The following is a 24,867-nucleotide window of genomic DNA, read 5'->3' on the forward strand; positions in this document are numbered from 1 at the left end:
TGAGCATTCATGGCCCACCATACAATTTCTATTCCCAGATGTGTCCCTCGGGCCAAAAAGTTTGCCTACCCCTTTTCTATATACTACTATCCTATCTGATTTCCCTGCATATGCACGCTCTCTCTCTCTCTCTCTCTCTCTCTCTCTCTCTCTCTCGAACTTGAATACCTGTGATGTGTGATCCCATTGGTGTAAGGGATGGCTTGACCTTTTTGTTTAAAAAAAGCAAACAAAAAAACTAGAGTCGTGCTAAACTCTGGTAGGCTTTCTCCATCACCCCACCTCTATTTTGGGCCTTCTTGTCCCAAACACTGTTGTGGAGCCAGAGACCGCCACCCCCACCTAATTAGAAGTATTAGGACTCCCAGACATTTTGCCATGTTAGAGAGAAGAGAACATCTGAGTCTAGAGGGAGGTTCCCTGGTTCTTAATTCTTTTGTTACTGTTCTGCTGTATGGTCCCTTCTATCTCTGTCTCCATTCCAATCCCAGGCTAAAGGTAAAATCTATGCATCTCCTGTTCTCACTGACCAACTATGTGGAAAATACCTTCCTGGTGTTATGTCTGGGGGAAAAAGTTGACTTGGTTCTTCCCTGACACTGTTCAATGAGTCAAGTTTATCTTGCTACTCTGAAACCTGTCAAAAAGTTTATCTGTGTAGCTGATGTTTCCTGAAGTCCTAGAGATACCCAAGACTGTGGTAAAACTAGGGTAAATTACAGTTGTCTACTGTCAGGCTGACAGTGGCATTTTGGAATACAGAGTTTCATAAACTCCATTTCAATTGGAGTTTATAAAATGTGGTTTTACTGTATATTGGATAATGTACCTGCATGGAGTCAGACTCCTTCTGAGAAAGGGGCAACTGTGGATAGCTACATAAGGGTGAAATTGGTGTTATGTAGCAAATTCTGAGGGGGCAGAAGTACTTTGGTAATCAATATGACTTATCAATAATGCAATAGACTGAATTAATATGTGAACTTTACAGGCATAATGGCATACATCTGAGTAGAACTACCTACAATTTTATGAAGTTGTATTAACTATTTTTATTGTTTTTTATATAGGAAGTTTACTCTAAGGGAATAATCCTGCTCTCAGCGATAGTTACAGTCAGAGTCCATGGGGAAAATAAATTTGAAGTTGTCACAGCTCATAGGACTTTTGTCTTCCGAGTGGAAAAGGAAGGTAAGCAGAGCACATATTTAAATGACAACTGTTAGCAGATCATATTGGTGGCTATAGGTAAATAACATTCCTAAAATCAATGTTTTTGTGTGCATGTTGTCACTTCCAGCAAGGTCACTGGGATCCAGCTATCTTGGGCTCATATGTTGTAGGTTTTTGTGACAGAACTTTATTCCATACTCCATGGATAGGTTACCTCCCAACTAGAGGAGAGACTGTTATCAACAGTCTTATGATTCCAAAGTTAGTCTAAAGGCCAAGTCATTGAGTCCTCTGTGCAGTTCAGCCCTAGGACTATTTGACAGTGATTGTCTTAGCCTGAGTTTTTCATTTACTAGAACCAAGTGCCTTTCCCGTAGCCCAAACTGCCTTTATTAAAGGCCTACTTTCCTAAAGCAAATTTGTGCTTTAATCAGATCTGCTGGAATATGCAGATTGTTTTATGTTGCTTGGTCAACTCTTTGAGGGACTTAATTGATAGAAATCCCAGTTTGAAGTACTGTATTGGTTAGGGGAAAAAAATAAAGGGTATTTTCCAGCAGGGTTTTTTTTTTTTTTTTTTTTTTTTTTTTTTTTAAGATGGCATAAAGCAAAATTTTTCTGGGTATTCTTTAACATTTATTAGAGCTACTTATAATCCCTGTACTTTCAGCCATCTGCTCTGAGTGACTGTTTAGTATAAAAATGACAAAGAGCAAAGTGAAGTTGATGGCTTGGATGTGGCGATCGAAGAAATCTGGCTTGGGTTTTCTGGTGGCTTATATTTAATGTCAAACGTGCAGTGTTTCCAATGAGGTTTTTGATAGTGAATAAGGTTAAATTAAACTAGAGGCCATAGTAATTTCTTGTAGATTTTTTTTTATCAACCTGTAGAGTGTATTATGCAAAATCAATACCAAAAAGTGTGTACAGCTTGAGTTATTTATGAAAAATCCAATAAAAATGGAATATTAACTAGAATTTATTTATTTATTTATTTACAGCAGTGTACACTAGCACCATTATAGTTAAAAGTCTGTCAGCATTTCCATTATCAACTCCAATTTTTTATGGAGTTATAGCTTGGCTATAAACATTTGCTCCAGGCTATAACTTTGAGTGCAGTATCCCAGCCTTATCAGGTTTGGCTCAAATCATTTCAGGCATTTTTACATTGTTGGCTGGCTTCAAAATAGATCTGCAATTTTTTTTAAAGATATTTTTGTTTTTTGTTTTTTTAACTGTTGCTCAAAAATATTTTCATTGTAACATGAAATTTTGTAGGGCCATAATCTGCTTTATGTACTAATGCCTTTGAATAATGAGAAAACAGATCAACTATTATTTTTTATTTATACATTTTTTAAAGTGTTCCTCTGTATGCCCTATGACAAACTTTTTATATGGGTTACAAATTGTATTTTTCTTAAATGTGCAACCCTCCCTTGACAGAACAGCCTGCTTAGGCATCTGTTGATTTACTGTTCTAAGTAGGTTTGGGACAAATAAAATGGTCCGTACCAATAACTAGAGCCATTTGAAGTATTCAGTAATGTATATACCCAAATTCCCTTTCCTGTATATGCACAAACTATTCTTGAACCAATCTCAACTTGCATGAATTTGTTCATGACTGAAAAATATTCAGGGGATGTTTCCAAGGGTTCCTGCCATTTGTGGCTTTGCATAAAGAATTCAAGAGCAGGATTTTTCAAATATATTTCAGTCTGAGGCTTGCTTGTGAACACTTCGCTGTGAGAATATCAAAGCATGAATGCGCTTTCTTTTTGGTCACCTAAGTCACATGTTGTTGTTTCTGTTTCTGGATTGGTAGACCATAATGCTTGATAAACAGAAAGTGGGCCTGAATAAATCATAGTTCTCTGATTCTCTCATGGCTTGTCTAAACAGGTTTTGCTTCACTTTAGTTAAAGTTAGGTGGGTAGACAATTCCCCAGGGAGGCCAGGAGCATTTTCTGAAGAGTTACTCTATGAAGACGTAAGTAGGCATAGGGCATTGAGGGTATTTTAAAATATTTTCCTTACCTACTTTCCACAGAAGTATTATGCTCTGGCAGACATGGATCCCAGGCTTTTGGGGGGAAAGAAGAAAACTGGATTTAAAAATGAGGGGAGGAGAAACTAACTGTGAAATAAGTTTTGTGAGCTGCTTACAGTAGACTTTGCATTCATTTTTTTTCTTGTTCCAGATGCACAAAGTTTGTATGTGAGCAGTACTAATCGTGAAGACTTAACAGTCTTAGTACTGGGACAGGAGGTTTAAGACAACTGTCTCACATGGTAAATGTACACTGCAGTGCACAGTTAGACATATGCACTAGCTCTGCTTGAGCTAGCATGCTCCAAATAGCTGTGAGGCTGGGTGTAACATGGGCAGCGGCTTGGGCTTGCTGTCAAAGTATGCCAGGGGTCCAGGCAGGTTTGTGCTTGGATGGCAGCTCAAGCTGCCACCCATGCTACCTCCAGCTACACTACTATGTTGAGCGTGCTAACTCGAGCACAGCTAGCGCATATCTGTCTACTTGTGCTGGGACGCCCGCTCCCAGCTGCAGTGTAGACATATCCACAGTTATGTTAATAAACAATGTCCCACTCCATTTTGAAATCTGAATATGATTTTATTAGAATTCAACGTTTGTGGAAAACTTTTTTTATATTAACTCAGCTCCATCAATGAGCTCATTGATGGAGCTACATGTTGAAATACCTTTTTTATGCACCTATTGATCTTTTGAACTATCCACTCTAAGAGATGTGCTTGAAACGCCTTTCCTGAGATGATCTGTCAAACTGCTATTCTGTCTTCTTTAAGATTCCTCCATGACACACCCTTCTAAGATGATGTTTATAAGAATGGAGTTGAACAGACATTCATGCCCCACCTTGCTGTGCACATACCTTTTGCTGAGTAACAACTTTTTGCTTATCTTTTTGCTGTAATCCTTGTTCTGCCTCCCATGTCTGCACCCTATTATTTTGTCACCCTCTCTTTGCATTCTTTGGGATACGGATAAGGTCTGTTTGGCTGTAATCTAGACTTATAATACATTTTTAGGTGCTGTAACATATTAGAGTTAGTTAAAAAAAATTGAAAATTCAACACTGAAATTTTTTTCTGAAAAAAGAAAAATAATCAGTTTCGTACTGTTTCATAACTTATTCTGTGAATTAAATCTCCCAAAGCAAATGGAGTTAAAGCTTTCATCATAGTCCTGCCACAAGTGGGGGCAAGTCTAATAATAACTCTCATAATATTCATCATTAACATACATCTTGATCTTGGTCCTGTGCAATAACTGGACAGAGTGGATGAGTGAAGGACTGAATAGAATTGTATTACTTCAAATACTTGCTTTTGTAGCTTTTGTAAGCTGTTAAATTAATAATGCATGCAAAGAGTATTCAAACAGGCATTTCCTAAATTCCTTGGATAATGCAGACTTTAACAAGGTATACCATAATGAAATAGACTGTAAATTGCAAAAATATTTTTGCATAAAAACATTAGCTATATTATCAGTATTATATAGGCCTAAATTTTCAGAAATTCCTGCTGATTTTGAATTCCCCAATTTTTGGGTGCTGAACTTGAGATATCTATCTTCGACCATATTTCCATAGTTTGGATTCTCAACACTTTCAGGAAATCAGGCCCTTTTAAGTTGTTTCAAGCTGGCCACCCAAAAATCACTAGTTATGTTTGAGAACGATGTGGGTGAGGTAATATCTTCTATTGGACCAATCTGTGTTGATGAGCGAGACATGCTGTCAATCTTAGGCAGAGCTCTTCTTCAGGTTTTTCCAGTTAAGAAGTGTTTCTCAAGCTTTTTGATACAAAGGACTGGCTTGCTGCCTTCCTAAACTGTGTCAGGGAGATCTCTGGGACTGGCATGAGTCCACGGACTGGCTGTTGGGAAACACTGTAGTAAAAGATATTACCTCACCCACCTTGTCTTGCTAATATCCTGGGACCAACGCAGCTACAGCACCACTGCATAGTCACATTTGAAAATTTAGGCGATAAAAGTATTGTGTTCTTGGAGAAGTTGAATGTTGACAATGGGAGTTACTGAAGTGCAGATTCTGTCTTAAGTCTTTACCTGATATATGTTCATGCTTATTTTTTTCATTCCCTTCCCTCATGGAAATATCCACAGTTAAATTAGGATAACCCCCCCCCAGGAAAATAAACCTTCATGCCAACCACTATCTAATAGGGTTAGAAAAAAACTTCCCCTCTGTCCTAGAATGGTCTAGAATAGTGATTCTAGCACTTATCTCTCAATCGTCTAATACAGACCATTGCCAAAGACAGAATACCAGGTTAGATGGACTGCTGGTCTGATCTGGCGTGACATTTCCTATGCAACACAGTAGCTTAGTCAAAAGAACTGGAGCACCTTCATGGGCATGTATGTGAAGACAGCGGGGAAGCTGCAACATTACAGGAACATGCTGCACTTGTCTAATTTCCTTTTCCTTTTCCTTAGATGAAAGGATTGACTGGATTAATACAATGCTCAGTGCCTTGAAATCACAGTCCAATACCTCTCAAACTCGAACTGCTATCACTCCTGAGAAAAGTGGATACCTTGAACTAAAAGGATACAAAACCAAAATCTTTACTTTACTTCTGGGGAACAATGTGTGGCTCTGCAAAAACGAACAGGTAAATGTTGTCATACATTTTTGTGAAATAATGCTTGTAAAAATGATTAAACTAGTGAGTTAGAAAATTATGCCACTTATTGGATGGTCACATTTTAGCTCTGTGTTTCACACAGCATTGTTGTAGTTCTGAAAGGGCTTTTAAAAGCAAAATGTGTGTCACCACCTCCATTGTACAACAGGGAAAAACAAACTAGTGATAAGCTCCGGATATCTTTATAGGTCAGTGGGAGAGATGGGGTTAATTTAGTAGATTGCTTACAATATACACATGTAGAGTAATCATAGACCGAGGATGTATTGTATGCAATGGCTTAATTATTCGGACTTTTAAACAGTACAGTATGAATAGTATGTACTTTTGATTATCTGTAGTATTTAAATGGTATCTCCACTAAATTTTAAAGAAATGTCTGTATTTTAAGAAGTTTGACTTCATCAATGTTGCTCATGGTGCACTACAAAATTTTAAATAAACAATATAAAATAACAAAATAGTAACTTGACACTTTAATTCCGCTCATATAATCCAGTGATTTATCCACAAATATTTCCTAGCATAATAATAGTACGGAAACATGGAGTTCCCACGTCACACAGAGATCTTGCTAGCTGGAATTGTTAGGAAAGCCCCAAGTGGCAGGGGGAAACGCAGACAAACAAGTTTTTGTTGTTGTTGTTTTGGTTTTTTCCCCCCTTCCTCCCTGCAGCCCCTACTCCCAGGGTGGTGCCTTTGTACTGTTACAATCTGACTCTTTTGTTCTCTTTCAATCCCTCCACCCCCCTCTGTCACTTTGGTAATGCATGCTAACCCAGACATGGTGTCAGAGCAAGCCTCATATGCAAAGCCTTGAGAGAGATACAATACCTGCTCTTTTTCCACTCAAGCTTCCATGTTTCAAATAGGAATCGGGACAGTCAATAAGGTTGGTCCGTCTGTAATTTACCCTCATTGCCTTCAACTTGGCCTTCTCCTCTGTGAAGCTACCTAGATTTGTGCTGGGGCCTATCACGTGTTTGGGATTAGGTCCCACCATTCTTTCCCAGGATATGGCTGCCCACTGAGAGTCGCGAAGGAATTTCCCTCTCTAGACCCATGTGCAGTACTTGAGGGTGTGTGTATGTAAGGAAGTCTGAGACTCACCAGATGCATTTTGTGTGGTTGGATATCAAAACTAATTGATTTGTGCACAAATTGTGGCCCAGTTCATTTGTTTTTTATCATTACCTTACTTAGGCTTATCCCAGTGCTAAACCATATTGTGGCTGAGATAATGAGTGGTAGCTACATCTTATTTTTAAGTTTGATATTTATTTTCGCTAGAGGGAAGGTTTGTCCTAAAGGGTGCCCTGAAGAGGAAAGAGTCTTGTTAGGTGCCCTGTGGGGGCATTTAGGGCCTCCATCATGATTCAGTCATGACCACAGTAGCTAGTTAGGTGCCCTGTAACTTGATATATTTATTTCAAAAAAGGTTAAGGCCAGTGGTCTGTTAAATACAAAAATTAGTCAGTCTACCAAGTAGCAATGGAAATGTATTTCATCTTGATTGTCTTCATTTCCCCCAGCAGAAAAGATGTTTTAGGTCCCAATCCTGCAACTTCTTTTTCATACCCATGATCTTCAGGGTGGTTCCATGTGGGTATGAGGTCTGCCTGAATGAAACAAGTTGCAGGACTGGGGCCTCTCATGAATCCTGTGGCCATCTACAAAGGTAATAGTCCAAGCAATGTCTTTGGCTAAAGCAACAGCAACACCAGCTGTTGAGAAACTATATATTTTTTCATATTCCAGTTTTCAGTCAAATACCTACTGTATTGTCCATCAACCTAATATCCTGTTTTGTTATCCAGATAATGTTGGGGGCATGTCTTTCAGAGTGAGTGGCATTGGTATTCTACTAGCCTCTTCCCCCAAGCTTTTAAGTGAAAAGTGAGGATAAGCCATCACTACATTGAAATGAGGAACAAATAGAAGTTTAGAGCCATCATCACTTATACCTCCAGGATAAACTGTTACTTAGAATTAAAACATTAAGCAGTTTTCAAAATGCTTGTGACTGTAGCTCTGCCTTTTATTTGGAACTGAGTTGTTTTTACTAAAGAGAAACAGCCAAACTTTTAAAAAAAGTATCTAACTTTTAACCTTCAAGCACAAAGCTGCTGATACATTTACAAAGGGAAATTGTACAAATTTGAGGCCAGACTTTGAAAATTGTGCAGCCCCTGCATTTGGGTCAGATTTTTGAAAGTGTTCAGGACTCAGTGGCTCACACAGAGAACAGCGGAAGCTCTTGGTTGCTGAGCTCTTTTGAAAATCTGGTCCTAGATGTTGTAACCTGTTTGCATCTGCAGTTGATTATGCCAGCAACACTGGAGTCCTGGTTTGATCCCCCTTCTACAACTTGTTCTTCAGTAGTTTTCTATTAAGAATAGGAGAATATACAAAGCCGCAAAACCCTCTGTTACATTTATTTAGAATATCAAGAATGAGTCTTCAGAAAACATTTTTCTAGCCATTATGTTTTATTCATGCTCTAGCTTACTGTTCTTTTGGGTGGTTTTTTTCCCCCCTGTTTGTGGCTATAATATTCTTTTTCAGACTTCTTTTAAATCACCTCATTTTCCCAGATTTTTTTATGCTGTTTCTTTGCTTGACTGATTTTTTTATGCTTTTTTTCTTCCCTCTTTTCTCATTCCTTCTGATGTTTACTACATTCTCTTACTTATTTAATCTCTCATTCTTTCTTTCCTATATAACTTATTTTTATTTTTTTCTTCTCTTGTTTTTTCCCCATCAGCCAAAAGTCATTTGAAATAGTGCGAAAACAAGTTGTTGTGCTGTTTCTTTTTCTTATTATATTTTTCAGTGGCAAGACAGTTCCCACTCTTGCATCACAGGGAAGGAAATTGTTTTAAGGAATGGAGAGAGTGTGGGGATTCCATGAATATAGTGCATCATATACAAGTATAAGGAAAATAAATGACTTAACTAGAAGAAGTTAAATGGTTGGATGGAACATGGCTATCTTCATCTGGAGCTCCTTGGTGTCACAAGCTGACTCAATCTTCCTCTGACAGGACACCAATCTGTTGAGTTGGATCTAAATGCAGGATTCCATGTGTTTCTAAGCCCCTGAATCTGGATAGTGATTTGTCACTGTTCCTAGATCTGGGTCTCTCAGGCATACTCCCAGATGCAGATCCTACATTTGAAACCTTGGGCAGTAAATTCCCCCCACAGCCTAGCCACCTTAGATCTTGGAACCAGTGCAACAACCCTCCTTAGCCCGCAGTTGCTTATAGACTAAGGCTTTGTCTTCACTACCCGCCGATCCGGCGGGTAGCAATCGGTCTATCGGGGATCGACTTACCGCGTCTAGTGAAGACGCGGTAAAATCGATCCCTGATCACTCTGCCGTCGACTCCGGAAATCCACCTCGGCAAGAGGCGGCAGCGGAGTCGGCGGCAGCGCGGCAGCGGTCGACTTTCCCGCGTCCTCACCGCCAGGTAAGCCGACCTAAAATACGCAACTTCAGCTACGGTATTCACGTAGCTGAAGTTGCGTATCTTAGGTCGGACCCCCGCTGTAGTGTAGACCTAGCCTGAGTTCCATGTCACCTTGGGTGCCTTGAGCTTTGCAATTAAAGCTTTCAGGGACATTTGGGCAGATAAGCAAAGAATACTGGCCTAGCAAGGGAATTGCTCAACATCAGGCATTCTACTCTTAAATAGCACTAAAACATACAGATTGTTGAAAAACAACAAACAGTCCTGCATACTCTTCCTCTGACTCTGATATCACCCCTCCTGTGAGTCCTGGATTTCTTCAGTGTTCGTAGTCACTAGGCAGCCATTCTTGCCTTTTCCCTCCTTAGCCTGCTCTACTTGCATGTGGTGGTGGATGGAAGCTTCCCTCTTTTAAAAACAGTCTCGGTCACCCTTTTGCCCATGTGCTTCAGGCCAGTGATTCTGGGCACTTACTCCCACCCCCACAGGGCTGGCTCCAGCTTTTTTGCCACCCCAAGCGGCGAAGAAAAAAAAAAAAAAGGAAAACCCGATTGAGCTGCTGCCAAAGGGCCGCCGAAGAGGAAGAGAGGAACTGAAGGACTTGCCGCCGAAGACCGAGACGTGCCACCCCAATAACGGATGGAGTGCCGCCCCTTTCTATTGGCTGCCCCAGGCACCTGCTTCCTTTGCTGGTGCCTGGAGCCGGCCCTGTGCCCCCAGCTGGCTTCTGTGTAGAGTCATTACAAGTTATTGGCCTTACTGATAGCAAACCTGTTGCTCCAGTAGGAGAGTGTCATTGAACACTGTGGTTGCATCATAGCTTCTCAGCCATAGTCTTTCTTCCTCTAGGCATCAAGCCCCTGCAGCAAAATTGATGCTCTAATCCACAACTGCAATACAACGTGAAAGCTGCAATACAAAGTAGAGCCTCTGAAACAAAATGGGGTTTACAAAACAAAATGACACAATTTAACACAGAAGCAAACATGTCCTCAATCTGTCACATGCACTCTAGTATTCCTGAGTCCAGAATTAAGAAAAAGCTTGGGAAATATGCAGTGCAAAAACAGGTTGGGCATATGGCCTATTTCAGTCATTTTAGTTATTAAGAATTTAATGTGAAGAAAGTCTTTTGTAGTTGCTTTGAAAGACTGTCCTTCTATTCTAATGTTTCTTGGGTATTTGGAAATCAAGAAGGATGGCTTCCCTCTTTAAACATACTACTTTTCTTTTTTGTACTTCTTCCTTTACAGGTAATCCTTCCATTTTGATTTAGTTTGAAGTTCAAACACAAATTATTCTTCATTACTTTTCTTGCAGCATTTAATTGAAGAGGAAAATAAATAATGCAGCTTTGAAACCAGTAGAGTGCTCTAGTGTTCTAAAAATCTGTCTCTTTTGAAAGAGACAGTATTTTACCCAATAATTACCAGGCAAATATGCTCAGGGATGTCCTCGTATCCTAGAATTCACATCCATACTAGAACTACATCCACAGTGACTTACAGGGGTTTATTATAACTGCAGTGCTAAAAGAAGCTATTTAGACACCTTACTATCTTGAAATGAGAGCAGATCTAGCTGATTTATTGATTTCTATTAAACTTGATAGAGAAAAGTCCAATGGCACTTTACAGGATTTTTCCTTGTTTTTTAAAAGTAGAGACCAGTCTGAGCCAAAATGCCAGATCCTAACATAACCATCATGAACTTTGTGAAGTTCAGATTGAGATCAGAACTTCATGTCTCAGGTCTATTTTTCGTTAAAAAGTGATTGGTTTAGCTAGAGCTTCTGGCAGTGATATACTGCTACTATGAAACCATCAATTTCTTAGACTGCGTATGTAGTGTGGATTTCTTAAACTTCCTCAGTGGAGCAAAAGTGAAAAATAGAACATACAGAATCTATTTACTCAGCCCATAACTTACAGAAATTCCCATTTCTGTTTTAAAACCGTTCGTTCATGCACAAATTGGTGTTGTGCTTGATCCTTTAGGATGGCTTAAATCTGTGTTTGTAATGTCAGTCTGCTGTGATTGTAGTGTTGGTGACCCCTTCTCTCCACTGAGCTGTAGGAGAAGATTCTGGCAGACACTTGGACAGTTGGCTCTGTCAGGGAGAGCCTCCAGCTGTATCTGTGTGGTGAAGAACTTTGTCAGTGGCTTTGAGAAAGAGTTTAGTGGGGTTTTTCTCCACCTTTTATCACTGCCTCAAATGATTCCAGACTGTGGCCCTGCGACTGGTGACTTGTGAGGTTTGTGGAGCTCTTTTTTCCTACACTCACAGGGATTGTGGAACAGTGTGTGACTTTCTGTGTGCAGCTGTGTGTGTCCCTTCAGATTAATGTCTTCAGCTTAATGTTTGAACTTCTCTCTTTGAGTTCAAGATTCTTTATCAGTGGGTCTTTTTTATTAAAAACTTTTCATATTGATTCCTTGGGTTTGTGTGTAACAACTTGTACCTCTGCTTTAATTTTCCCATTATGGCTTAAATGTTGTAAGAGAGATGGTTAAATGTTGCATATGAAGCAAATGTTTTTGATGAGTTAGCAAAAATGGCAATGAAAACTATTTAGCATCTATTTAGTGCCAGTACAAATACCCAGTAGTATTACTTGTAGAGAGTAAGACGAAATGGATGAAGGTGCAAGTAGAACTGAGTTTGAACAAGGCCTTGAAGGTGAGGAGCCTGCACTTGGCGTGGCAGGAGAAAGGGAAGCCATATAAAATGGATCAAAGGAGTAATAGACTATGACTACTTTGATTAAAAACATAGCTGCCAATTAGACTATGAGGTGAGACGTAAAAAAACACAAGGAACCCAGAAAGGAGAAGGATTGATTATGCTTAGTGACGATTTAGCAAGTATAGATGAGGGTTTTAGCAGTAGAGTGATGGGGAAAGGATGACTAACAAAGGAAAAGGTGATAGGACCTACTGAACGAAGGAGGTCATGATCCCTTTCTGTGTGATTCTGGTTCATCCACACCTGGGATATTGTATTCATTTCTGGGAACCACTTTGCTGTTAACAGATATGGGGAAGTTCAAAAAGCACAACAAACACGATGAGAGGGTGGAGGGCATTGACTCTTACTTAGTTCCTTTAGACTTCTCTCCATAGTTTGACTGCATGATGATTAAGGGAGAATGTGAATCAACAGATACTAGAAACACCAAGAATGGAGAGGAATTCTTTAGTGCAGTATTTCAGGTTGTAAATAAGACTAGATAAGGGAGAGAGAGGGGATGAGAGATGGAATGAGAGAGGACAGGGAGTGGGAGGAATTGAGATCAGGGGATAGGTTGTAGGTATGAGGTGGGAGATAAAGAGAAATAATAGAAGCAGATAGTAAAAGGGAAATGCCTGATCTAGAAATTGGCGAGAACCAGGGCAAATTATCATTAGGATTGTGGTAGAGGGAAGATAATTTTTTTTACTGGATAGCACGTGTGTGGTTTTGGAGATCTTGTGCTAGTGTTTCTGAGGTGCTGCATGGATAACGGAAAAGGTCTAGGTCTGAAAGAAAAACAACTTTGTTGGTGGTCAATACTATAAACATATAAATAGGTCACTACCAAATATCAGTGTATGAATTTATCTAATTTAATATGCCATAATTGTGAAGGAAGTGGTATGAAACTAAGTGTGTTTTGTTTTAGTTCATTCAGTCTTTGGACTTTATTTTAAAATTATTCAAGTCCTGTAGCAAGATATAAGTTGTGCTTATCTCAAAGTCCAGAAAATCTGTTCCTTTGCATTCTTTAAGGTCAAATGTGCCATTGACTGGAACTTGTTCTATTGAAGTAGAAGCACCAAACATTGAATGTGATCCAACCAGGGAGACAGTTTAAGTGACAGTGTTGCTATCAAAATGTAGCTGTGAGGATAAATTAAATCTATGCTCCTGGTCTTCCAGCAACTCCTCAGCATCAGATTGATTTTTGCCATGTTTTGGGTATTCAAGACGAACAGAGACTGCTCTTAAATCAATCGGTGTTTATGCAATTAAAAACTCAAAGGTGTATTCTTGAAAACTTTCTTTTTACTAACAGTGTAGCACAGAATGATCCATGAAAAGAAATTATTGAAGTGCTTTGCCCTGAATGAAAGTGCTCCATGCAGATTTAAACTATATACTGCAAGTGCCAAAAATAAGGCTGAAAATAAAAGCTAAAAGAATTAATATTAATATACAATAGCTGAGCATGAGAAATGACACAGTGACTATAAACATCCACATGGGAAGAAATAGTCCTATTTAATACCAGTGATTTCTACACCTGAAAATAATGTTGCAGAATTTTGTATCCAAGTTATTGAAGATGTCATCCAAGAGTACAGAGAAACGTATGGCAAGGAGGTCCCATCATTTGCTCAGACAACAAAAATTAAATGAAAAAGATGAATACTTCTCAGGTGCAGGCATCCTAAACTTCTGACTCATGGTGTGATACTATTAGGATCTCATTTGAAAAAAAAGTAACACCTGACACAATCCTAGAGTTTGTTATGGAAGTTCAAAAACTCTTCCACTATGATCGAAGGCCTCATGATGAATTGGTCAAAAAAAGAAAGATTGAATCCCCAGCTTTCTAATGGCATTCTGTGGAATTCAGGTAGACTTTCTGTATGTTTGCATCTAACTACTATGATCATGTTAAAAATTTCAATGAGCAGAAGGATGACTCTGATCAAACATAATGCACAATAAGAGTATGTTTACACTGCATCTGGAAGCAAGCATCCCAGCCTGGGTCCACAGATGTGCTAGTGGAGCTCACACTATGTGGCTAAAAACAGCTGTGTAGATGTTGCTCCGACTCTGTGGCTTAGTGCTTAGGCTCTCAAATCTAGGGAAGGAGCAGGGCCTACTACAACATCTACACAGCTATTTTTTAATATGCTAGCACAAATCTATTGACTCAGGCTGGGTGGCTTGCTCCCAGATGCAGTGTAGACATACCCTAAGGGACTCTATGGAGAGGCACTAAATTTACAAAAATAATTGTAGGAGGTTTCAGAACAACTTGACAGGGTAGAATGGTACTACCATCTCAATCTATACTTTCTCTAACGAGAATTGGATCCACACCTAAACAAAATCCTTGGCCATATACACCTCTACCCCAATATAACGCTGTCCTCGGGAGCCAAAAAATCTTACTGCGTTATAGGTGAAATCGCGTTATATCGAACTTGCTTTGATCCGCTGGAGTGCGCACCCCTCCCCCCCCAGAGCGCTGCTTTCCCGCGTTATATCCGAATTCGCGTTATAACAGGGTAGAGGTGTATGTTTTTGTTTTTTAAAATAAATAAGTGTTGCTTTGCAGAAACCAGTGGCTTTGCATCAAACATCGTATTTTAAAATAAATCATTGAAATCCAGAGTCCTAGGAATAGTTAGCACTGCACCAGTACGTGCATTTTTATCTGCCATAGTGCTAAGGACAGAACACATCTGCATTTCTACCCTTAAGTTTATTTTCTAATTGCACAAGCCAGACAGTTCCACATCTAGTTATCCATTATGGATTATACAATCCTTTAACATTCACATGTATACATGGGCTTATTTTATATTTGACTATCTAACAACCAGTTTTAAAACTACAAGAATTAAAAAAAATCACTTTCTTTTTTCAGAATAGTGAGACAGCACCATTTTTAATCTGTTCTACATACAGGAGAGCATACGAAATTTAAGTAGAACCGCATTGGTACCTTAGTCAATTCCAGCTAATCATGGTGATGTCAACCTTTATAGGAGAGGAGTGTTTGTAAACTTCAATAAATTGTTTAGGTTTTTATCAAATTAGAGGTAATTCAGAACACATTTGCCCAACCCCAAATAAAGAAGTAGCTTTTTGAGGTACCAAAGAAATGACACCAATTCCTTCCCTCTGTATGCTTTTTCTCAGGTATGAAACTGTTTTTCATATCAGAAACACTCATCTAATGCCTTATATGAATTTGGTAAAATTACAGTGCCTTAATCTCAAAATTCATTCTCTTTGAGAATTGAGAGTAGGGCTTTTGTTTTGAGGATTACAACAACATACCATGTCTCTAGGAAACATTCTCTGTGCATATTTTAATTTTTAAAAAGACGAAGGAGGAACAAATTTCTTTTTATATTGACTGCTTTGTCCTGGGAAGGAAATAGATCTAAGAGTGTCATGTTACTACAAGTTTTGGTTATTTAAAAGATATCTTTCATTATTTAACTGCCATTTGTGAAGAGTTTTAGAATACAGTATTTTAAATGCAGTTTTTGTTTAGGCTGTTAATTCTACTTTGCACTTTAGCACTTCCAAGCGCTATACAAAGAATCTGTAGGACATTACAGTTTTCTACTAAAAAGAATGCACTTACTGGACACATGAGACCTCAGGGATTTGACCCTACTCTTTAGTTCCTGATCCTACAATTGACGTCTTGTGTCCATGCAGAGCCCCATATGAAGTGTGTGGATGAACAGGTCTCCCCATGTGGACCTGATTGCATGACTGGAATTTTGCTTTTTCACTCAGTTCTGACACCCCCATTCAATAGAGTCACAAAGTTGGTGAGGTGGTATTTTTTTATTGGACCAACTTCTGTTGGTGATAGAGACAAGCTTTTGAGCTTACACAGAGCTCTTCATACTCCCATTAATTATCTAGTAACCATTTTTTTAATTAAGATTGGTGGTGCTGTTGTTGGACTGATGGGAAAGCAACAGGAAAAAGGATGATCCTTTTCCTGAAATGACTTAAAGACTAGGCCATTTGAGTTTCCATCAGCTAAGAGTTGGTCTACTTTGAGGAAGATCTTTGGAATTGTATTTATTTAAACTACTACGAACATTAATCACTGAATGATTTAAGGGATGTGTTGTTTTTATCTTTTGAACTTCTATACGTGATTCTTTGATTGTCCCTGCTGTCTTTTTACGTACATGTATTTTATATCACAAGATGCAGTTCCAGTTGATAACTTACCGTATATAATTATTATTATGTCTTATTTTCTAGAGTGGATGTTTCTTCCAATGTCCACACTTCATGCTAAATAAATAAAGCACTCATTGCTTGTGGAGGGGATATTTAAGATATACAGCATACTAACAATAAAGGGAGTACCATACTGTGCTTTCTCAGCAATAATCCAGGGCTCTTGCTAGTAAACTGCTTCAGCAACAATCTTGAACTTTATCAGCTCAAACTGAATGATTGCCTCATAAAACACTGCTGTGCTAGCACTATTACTTAAATTAAATGTATCTCTTAATATTTTTGCTCATAATGTAGTGCTATCTCTAGCATTCATAACTTGTAGGTTTTATCCTTTAGCTTGCATAACCAGTTGTACTTTATAATGAGAATGTAAAGTAAAAGTGGCCATAGATTATTTTTTTTTTAATTTTAATCTAAAGAATGTAATGGTTAGCTAATTAACTATAGTCACGATGATGCCTTTTTGACTTTTGATATTTTAGCCTATAATCAACCCTTTTAAGGATCACAGGATCATCCATTATTTAATGCCATTGCATAATTAGAGTATTACAACTTTTTTTAAGCACAGCTCAGGATATTTTAAATAAGGATTCTTCTTCAGTGGCTGTGGCTCAGTACTGGTGAGATTGTGGCTACAGACTGTATCTGTCAGGTCTTCCTGATACTGAAGAATTTCTTTCCAGTTCTCTAACTGACGAGATTGTGGCAAAATAGGTTCTGTTGTATTTAATTAGACCTAAACAGCCATGAGAGATGCTTCCAAATGGTGAGATGGAAATAGTTGCACCATGGTGATGAATTCATGATTGAGTTAAAAATACACCATGAGGAAAAGATCAGGAAAGGGGAGTAGTTGAACAGCTACTCTGGCACGTCTTTTCCGGTTTAGTTAGTATAGCTGGCAGAAACATATGCAAAGTTTTTAATGCCACTTGAAGCAGCATTAAATTCATGTGAGCACACACATGAGGAGAGGGAGAAGCCAGTGGTAGCCAGCCATACCGCTGGTGCAGAGAATAGCAGAGACCACAGATGCATGAGAGTCAGACTACCCAATATTTTTCCACATTATTGATGTAACTATGCTTCTGTAAGGGAAAAAAAAAAACTAGTACCTTGGCGAGGTCACAATTTTAGCTGTGTTATGTTCTCTTCTGCATGTCTTCATATGCAAAGGGATGTTATAGCTCTGAGTAAGTACACTAACTTACCCTGTTAAGAATATAAGAACGGACATACTGGGTCAGACCAAAGGTCCATCTAGACCAGTATCCTGTCTTCCGACAGTGGCCAATGCCAGGTGCCTGTTAATGTCATCTTTCCATTGTTTTCCAAACTTCCAATTTCCCCTCTTCCTCTTAAAATTAATGGAGTAAAGGCACAAATATTGTAGTATACGGCCCGTTGTGACAGGGTTGGGACTCACCCCCTGGCACCTCCTATTGGTTGTCTCGGGAATTAGCTCTGTCCAGTGGAGTGCCCCCTCCTGCTGGTGTCCCGTCCGTCGTCTTGCCCTCGGTTGGCATGTGGACCCGCATCGCTCTCGGGCTTGCAGCGTCCTCTTCTGGACCACTGCCCTCCGGCAGTGCCCCTTAGTCCATCCACACCCCCTTCCGGGGGGGGGGGGTTAACAGGAGTCTTTGCACTGGCCTCAGCAGCCTGCCACAACCCCCAAGTCTAGCCCCTCTTACATCAGGGGGCAGGTTGCAGCCTGACTTGGCCACTGCTCCACAGCCAGGTGCAGCACAAGGGGGAAAGGGGGGGACCCAGGCCCGCCTGCTACTCTGGGTCCCGACCCAGGGACCCTCTAACGGCAGCCTCTCGGCCCTCCTTCTCTCCCCTTGCCTTCAGCCTTCCCTGGGTCACTTCCCCTCTGACCCCATTGTACCCTCTAGGCCCTTCTACTCGGGGCCAGCAGTCTGGCAGGTATCAGGCTGAAGCTCCACTCTGCTTCCCTGAGCCTGCCCAGCACTGCGCTGTCCTGGGTGTTGGTCTCCTGCTCAGGAGACGGACCTTCCTCCCTGAAGGTTTGGGACAGACTGACTCTCCTCTCTCAGAGCAGCCTATTTATAGGGCTGAGCCTGGCCCTGATTGGCTGTCTCCAATCCGGGCCCTGATTGGCTCCCAATAAGCCCTTCTCTTATTGGCTGCTGGGCTGTACAGGCGCCCTGGCCTGCCACAGCCCCCTCTAGCATGGGGGTGGGGCAGATATCCCACCACACCCGTCTACTTGCTTAGTCCATTTTCACTATTGGCATCTATTAATAATGTCCAATACACCAGCCTTTCAAATATTATTTCAGGATGATCTTAAAAAGAATATACCTGTGTTTATAGTTGGCACTAGCAACCAACCACTCCTGGAAAAAACTCTCAGAAATAAATTGTATGAAACTTGAATGGCTTCACTGGAGTTCTTGCTGCTAAATGCTAATGTTGGAACAAAAGGTGTTACATTAGCACAAACTCTATTGTTGAGTATTCATTATACTATTCATTTTCATTCTTCGATTCATACCAAGGTATAGTATGTCAGAAATATGTCTCCTCATATATGCAGGAGTAACTCTACTGGAATTTAGAGAGAGAAAAAATAAAAGGTGAATAGAGTGCATCTTTGCCACAAAACCAGAAAATGTTATCACATCACAGTTCTGCATGACTCTTTGGTTCTAGCTATTCAGGTGTTTTAGTTGTACAGTTCTGTCATCTATTGATTTATAGATACTAGTGCATGGAGATTTACTTAAAAATTAGCAGAAGGCCTATTAGGGTTATTTCTGTATTAACTTCTTGCCCTTCTGATTGTGAAGGCTTGAGGCTCTACATAGTTCCTGTATGCACAATGCAGCCTGAATGGAGTTTTGTAGGATTGGGGGCAGAGGCTTTGCCATTGACTTCAGTTGGGCCAGGAATTCATCCCTAAATTCTAGGTCAGCTCAGCATTTGAAATGACAGGACCCTGCTGTGCAAAGTATATTGCCTGCCCCTTGACTGTGTTTACAGACTGCATCTGTCAGGTCTTCCTGATACTGAAGAATCTCTTTCCAGTTCTCTAACATCATTGTAACACTTTTGATAACCTCTCCCTGCCAGTTGCTACAAAATGCTGTTGCTGGGATTCTGAATACCGAGTCATATAACTCTAATTCTGGCTCAGCATCACCACTTGCAAGATAATCTCTTTAGGTGATCTGTTTGATCTATAAAACCTTCACAGTTTTGGTCTAGCTTGTCTGTCTAACATGGTGATCTGTTGTACCCCAAGCCCTAAAGGAGGTCATGATAATAATCTTTTGTATAGTACCTAACCATGACATGCAGGAGAGTTGTTGCTTTGTTTAAGACATTCTGTTTGGTATCCAGAGATATCAGGGTGCTGCCGCCATTTGTCTCTAAATCAAAACAGAAGACTTTATAATTTGGCTGTTGCTGACAGCAACTTGGCATTGTAGACTATTAGTTTATTAAATCATGCTGTTGTGTAAAGTACCTTGAACTATCTTGGCACAAATACTGAATGATATATTTTCAGAACAATGTCAAGTGCATTAAAATTGTTTACCTACCCACGTTAATAAATATTAAGGTGTGTGATACAGCAGGGCCAGGGAGCAGTGGAAGAGTGATTGAGGGGAGATATACAAGCCCTAGGGCTAGGCTAATTAAGGTGTGGTTCCCTGTAGATTAGGGAGGGTTACTACAGGTTAATTGGAGCACCTGTAGCCAATTAAGGCCCTGTCAGGAGCCTAATATACCCCCCACCTGGTTCAGGCAAACAGTGTGGAGTGAGGGAGGATTGGAGTTTGGAGGTGTGTTGTTGAGAATTGAAAGGCCAGAGAACCGCAGGAAGAGAGACCCTGCCCCAGCAGAGCAGGGAGACTCCCTCTCCCAGCGTCAAAGACTGAGGGTAACTCTACACAAGGGGGAAGAGGGTAGGAAATCTGCAGGGGTTGAGCGGGGGTGGGGCTCAGAGTGAGGGGCAAACCCAGACCCCTTCCCTGCTTTCCTCCTCTACCATCTTCCTGGGTCACTAGCAGAGCCCTCAACCCCCACAAGAGCAGGGACAAGGGGTGGCATCCTAGTCCTCTGCCAAGTAAAGGGACCCACCATACCAACATCGGCCATTGTGTGTCAAGTGGTAAATTTGAAAAGTTGAAAAATGCAAAAGTTACACTTCCATTCACTACATTAAACAGTTCGTATTAATGCTCTTAAAGGAATCTAACTAGTGGTCAAAAATACCACATACTATATGCGCTGAAGCAGAGTTAACATTGGCAACTTTTCTTGTCTTTTTGAAAATTCAAATAAGTTTTTGATTCCCACCTCCCTTTGTGAAAGCAGCTGGGGAGAAAGTGTTGAGACGTGAAAGGAACTAGGAGACAGGTAGAATTGTTATGCTTTGAGGGGGTCACAGTTCTGTAGCTTATCCTGGGTTCTGCAAATCTTTCCTGTGTCCCTATTCATAAAATGACAAGGGGGAAGCTCCATGAAATTAGTGGCAGATAAATGTAGAACAAAAAAGAAAAGGGGAAAAAAAAAAAAGAATACTCCTTCATTCAACGTTTAATCAGATTGTTCAATTCCAGTTACTGAGTAGCTTCTCACAGTAGATTTTGGAAAAAATGTCTTGCTAGTTTGATTTTTAGAAATGTTGTAATATTTTTAAAATAAAGGGAATAGCATCTCGTACTTCAGGAGTAAGCTTATTGTGTGTGTGTGTGTGTGTGTGTGTGTGTGTGTGTGTGTATATATATGTATGTATGTATGTATATGTATGTATATATATGTATGTATATTCATTCCATTGGATATTTTATCTTCTTTGTCCTCAGCAGGAAATGTTTCAGTTCCCCCATGTCTGATTTTTGGTTTTTAATTGGGTAAAATATTACACTCATACCTAATTTGACTTGGTTTGAAATGAGTTGATTTGGAGAGTTTAAGGAAACCATTCAAAACAAACACAAAAATATTGGTCCATCAACTGCAGCACAATTGATTCAGTTCAGTAATGCTGCATTAATTTAAGGTGCAGTCCTGAAGTTTTGAGGTTGGCCTGTTCAGCATTGGACCCATATTTTATTTTTGGATTTTTTTCACTGCAAATTCTTGATATTAGCTCTTCTAATATGGAAGTTATGGAAGTTATTCACTGTCTTCCACGTTTTGGTCAAACTTTATTGTTAAGACAATAATAACTTTGAAATTGTAAAAATCACTTCCACTATGAGAATATATAAGCTTGTGCTAAGAGCAAATAGTTGTGCTTTTATGAACCCAGGGAAAAATAGAATATATAGGATGGAAATGGTGACATTTCACTAAAATTATATAAACCCATAATGTGCTGGGTATAAATCAAAACTTTGTATTATGTGATAAAGCAATAAATGGCTTAATGGTAAATCACTTAGATTTGAGAAACTTACATTGTGCTTTACTCTTTTATATGTAATCCCATTAACTATCAGAGAGCAGTTAGGATGAAAAGTGCGAACCAACATATTTGCCAATCTTTTTGAAGAATCACAATATACTTTTAATATAAGAATTTGTCTGTTATCTAACTTGATTCTCAGAAGGGCTATCCAGTGCACTTGGATCAAAAATCATTTTGAGTTCAAAGAGGCATCTCTAGAGGTTCAGGAGACTTATAAGGCCCAGGGGCGGCTCCAGGCACCAGTGCATGCCTGGGGCAGCAAGCCACGGGAGGCGGCCTGCCAGTCCCTGTGGGGGCGGCAGTCAGGGAGCCTTCGGCGGCATGCCTGTGGGAGGTCCGCCAGTCCCGCGGCTTCGGCGGCAATTTGGCGGGAGGTACATCGAAGCCGCGGGACCGGCGGACCTCCCGCTGGCATGCCACCGAATCAGCATTACCAGTTGTACCTCCCGCAGGCGTGCCGCCGAAAGCTGCCTGACTGCCGTGCTTGGGGCGGCAAAATACATAGAGCCGCCCCGATAAGGCCATCAAAGTTCTCTGTTCAATGTGTCTTGGTGCGGCCACTTTACTAAAGCCCAAGTCCCCTCCTGGGCTGGACTGGAGAAGAATATGTGGATAAACTTTGTAAAGCTACCTTTTGGTATTCCCTGCAGTCTTTTATGGTACATGCTATCAGCTGTGCATCTGTGGATGGAGCCCTTGGTCACCGAATACTTAAAAGAGGGTTTCTGAGACTCTCTTTTCAGAAGTTCCCTTTTCCCCACTCGCTTCTAGTTCAACCTGAACTGAGCTAAAGAATGCCAATAGCTGCAACTATAGCTGAACCGCTTGCTAATGGTGACCATAATAAAAATGTAATATCCCTGTAGGGGGGAAAATACCAAAGAAGGCCAACACTGTAGCATTTAATTTCAGAAAGGGGAACTCCACAAAAATGAGGAAGTTAGTTAAACAGAAATTAAAAGGTACAGTCCCCAAAGTGAAATCCCTGCAAGCTGCAAGGAAACTTTTAGAAAACACCATAATAGAGGCTCAAATTAAATGTACACCACAATTAAAAAAAAAACACAAAAAAACATAATAGAGGACCAAGAAAGTGGCACCGTGGCTAATCAACAAAGTAAAAGAACTGATTAGAGGTAAAAAGGAATTCTTTAAAAATGTAAATCCTATAGAGGAAAATTAGAAAGAATAAACTCTCGCAAGTCAAGTGTAAAAGTATAATTAGACAGGCCAGAAAAAGAATTTGAAGAGCAACTAGCCAAAGACTCAAAAAGTAACAGCAATTTTTTTTTAAAGTATATCAGAAGCAGGAATCCTGCTAAACAGTCAGTGGGGCCACTGCTAAAGGAGCACTCAAGGGTGATAAGGCCATTGAGGATAAACTAAATGAATTCTTTGCATCAGTCTTCACGGCTGAGGATATGAGGGAGATTCCCAAACCTGAGCCATTCTTTTTAGGTGACAAATCTGAGGAACTGTCCCAAATGGAGAGGTCATTAGAGGTGGTTTTGGAACAAATTGATAAATTAAATAGTAAAAATCCTCAGGACCAGATGGTATTCACCCAAGAGTTCTGAAGGAACTCTGAAGCACCTGGTATTGGCCACTGTTGGAAGACAGGCTACAGGACTAGATGGACCATTGGTCTGACCCAGTATGGCCATTCTTATGTTCTTATTAGTTTTCCTAACTCCCTTCCTGTTGGCTTGGCAAAGACTCCCACTCTGCCAGGCTTTCTAGTCTCAGGCTTTGACAAAATAATAGTTTATATGTAGCGATACCTTTGAGATCAGAGGGATTCAAACTGGAGAAGTCAAAGAGGGAGAGGTAGAGATTGGGAAGTTTGTGTAGTGTTTTGTCGTCATCGTGTCAGTGAGTAAAGCAAAGGAACCCAGTATGTGTGCTGTCTTAATCAAAGCATAGAAAGCAAATTAGCCAGTAACTGGGGAATATAATTTTCCTACTTGAAGGTCCTCTTAGTTTTTCAGTACTTCCTCTGTCTATGACACTGAACTAAAATGTGTGGAAACTTTATCTCTGGTCTGGAGATTAATTTAATGCTGGTGAAGAGTCCCAGCAGCAAGTCTGAAGTATTTAAAAGAAATATTTTTTGAAAAGGGAGGAAACTTCTGTTATCTCATTTAACTGTCCAGGTAGTTGTGTTGATTGTCTAAGCCAGTTTACATAAGAACATAAGAACAGCCGTACCGGGTCAGACCAAAGGTCCATCTAGCTCAGTATCCTGTCTACCGACAGTGGCCAATGCCAGGTGCCCCAGAGGGAGTGAATCTAACAGGCAATGATCAAGTGATCTCTCTCCTGCCATCCATCTCCACCCTCTGACAAACAGAGTCTAGGGACACCATTCCTTACCCATCCTGTCTAATAGCCATTAATGGACTTAACCACCATGAATTTATCCAGTTCTCCTTTAAACGCTGTTATAGTCCTAGCCTTCACAACCTCCTCAGGTAAGGAGTTCCACAAGTTGACTGTGCGCTGCATGAAGAAGAACTTGCTTTTATTTGTTTTAAACCTGCTGCCCGTTAATTTAATTTGGTGACCCCTAGTTCTTGTATTATGGGAATAAGTAAATAACTTTTCCTTATCCACTTTCTCCACATCACTCATGATTTTATATACCTCTATCATATCCCCCCTTAGTCTCCTCTTTTCCAAGATGAAGAGTCCTAGCCTCTTTAATCTCTCCTCATATGGGACCCATTCCAAACCCCTAATCATTTTAGTTGCCCTTTTCTGAACCTTTTCTAGTGCCACCTTCCATTGTCTCTGACTTGTTTTTAACATATTCATACAGAATAGTGTTTGATTTGTCTTTCACCTTACAGAGTATGCTTACCTGAACAGTCTTCCTCTCTTTCTGAAGAGGAACTCTGTGCACCATTTCTGCTTGCTATACTACAGGAAATAAAATCAAACTATGAGTTTGCTGACATAGAGTAAACAAAAATCATTCATGTAAAGCTATTGTCACCCATCAAGTAGGCAAATACACCTAAAAAGGAAGGTAATTTGCCATATTTTATGATTTGAT

General features: G+C 40.0%; 1 protein-coding gene across 1 annotated transcript in view; it reads left to right on the plus strand.

Annotated features, from left to right (window-relative positions):
* The window catches only part of ARAP2 (ArfGAP with RhoGAP domain, ankyrin repeat and PH domain 2), a 203,463-nt gene that overhangs the window by 50,157 nt on the left and 128,439 nt on the right, over positions 1 to 24,867 (plus strand). The window contains exons 7-8 of the mRNA XM_065405009.1: positions 1,071 to 1,191; positions 5,682 to 5,860. Coding sequence (XP_065261081.1) covers positions 1,071 to 1,191; positions 5,682 to 5,860 — 300 coding nt within the window. The remainder of the gene's footprint in view (positions 1 to 1,070; positions 1,192 to 5,681; positions 5,861 to 24,867) is intronic.

The sequence above is a fragment of the Emys orbicularis genome, chromosome 5 (assembly GCF_028017835.1).
Source record: "Emys orbicularis isolate rEmyOrb1 chromosome 5, rEmyOrb1.hap1, whole genome shotgun sequence".
Taxonomy (NCBI): Eukaryota; Metazoa; Chordata; order Testudines; family Emydidae; genus Emys; species Emys orbicularis.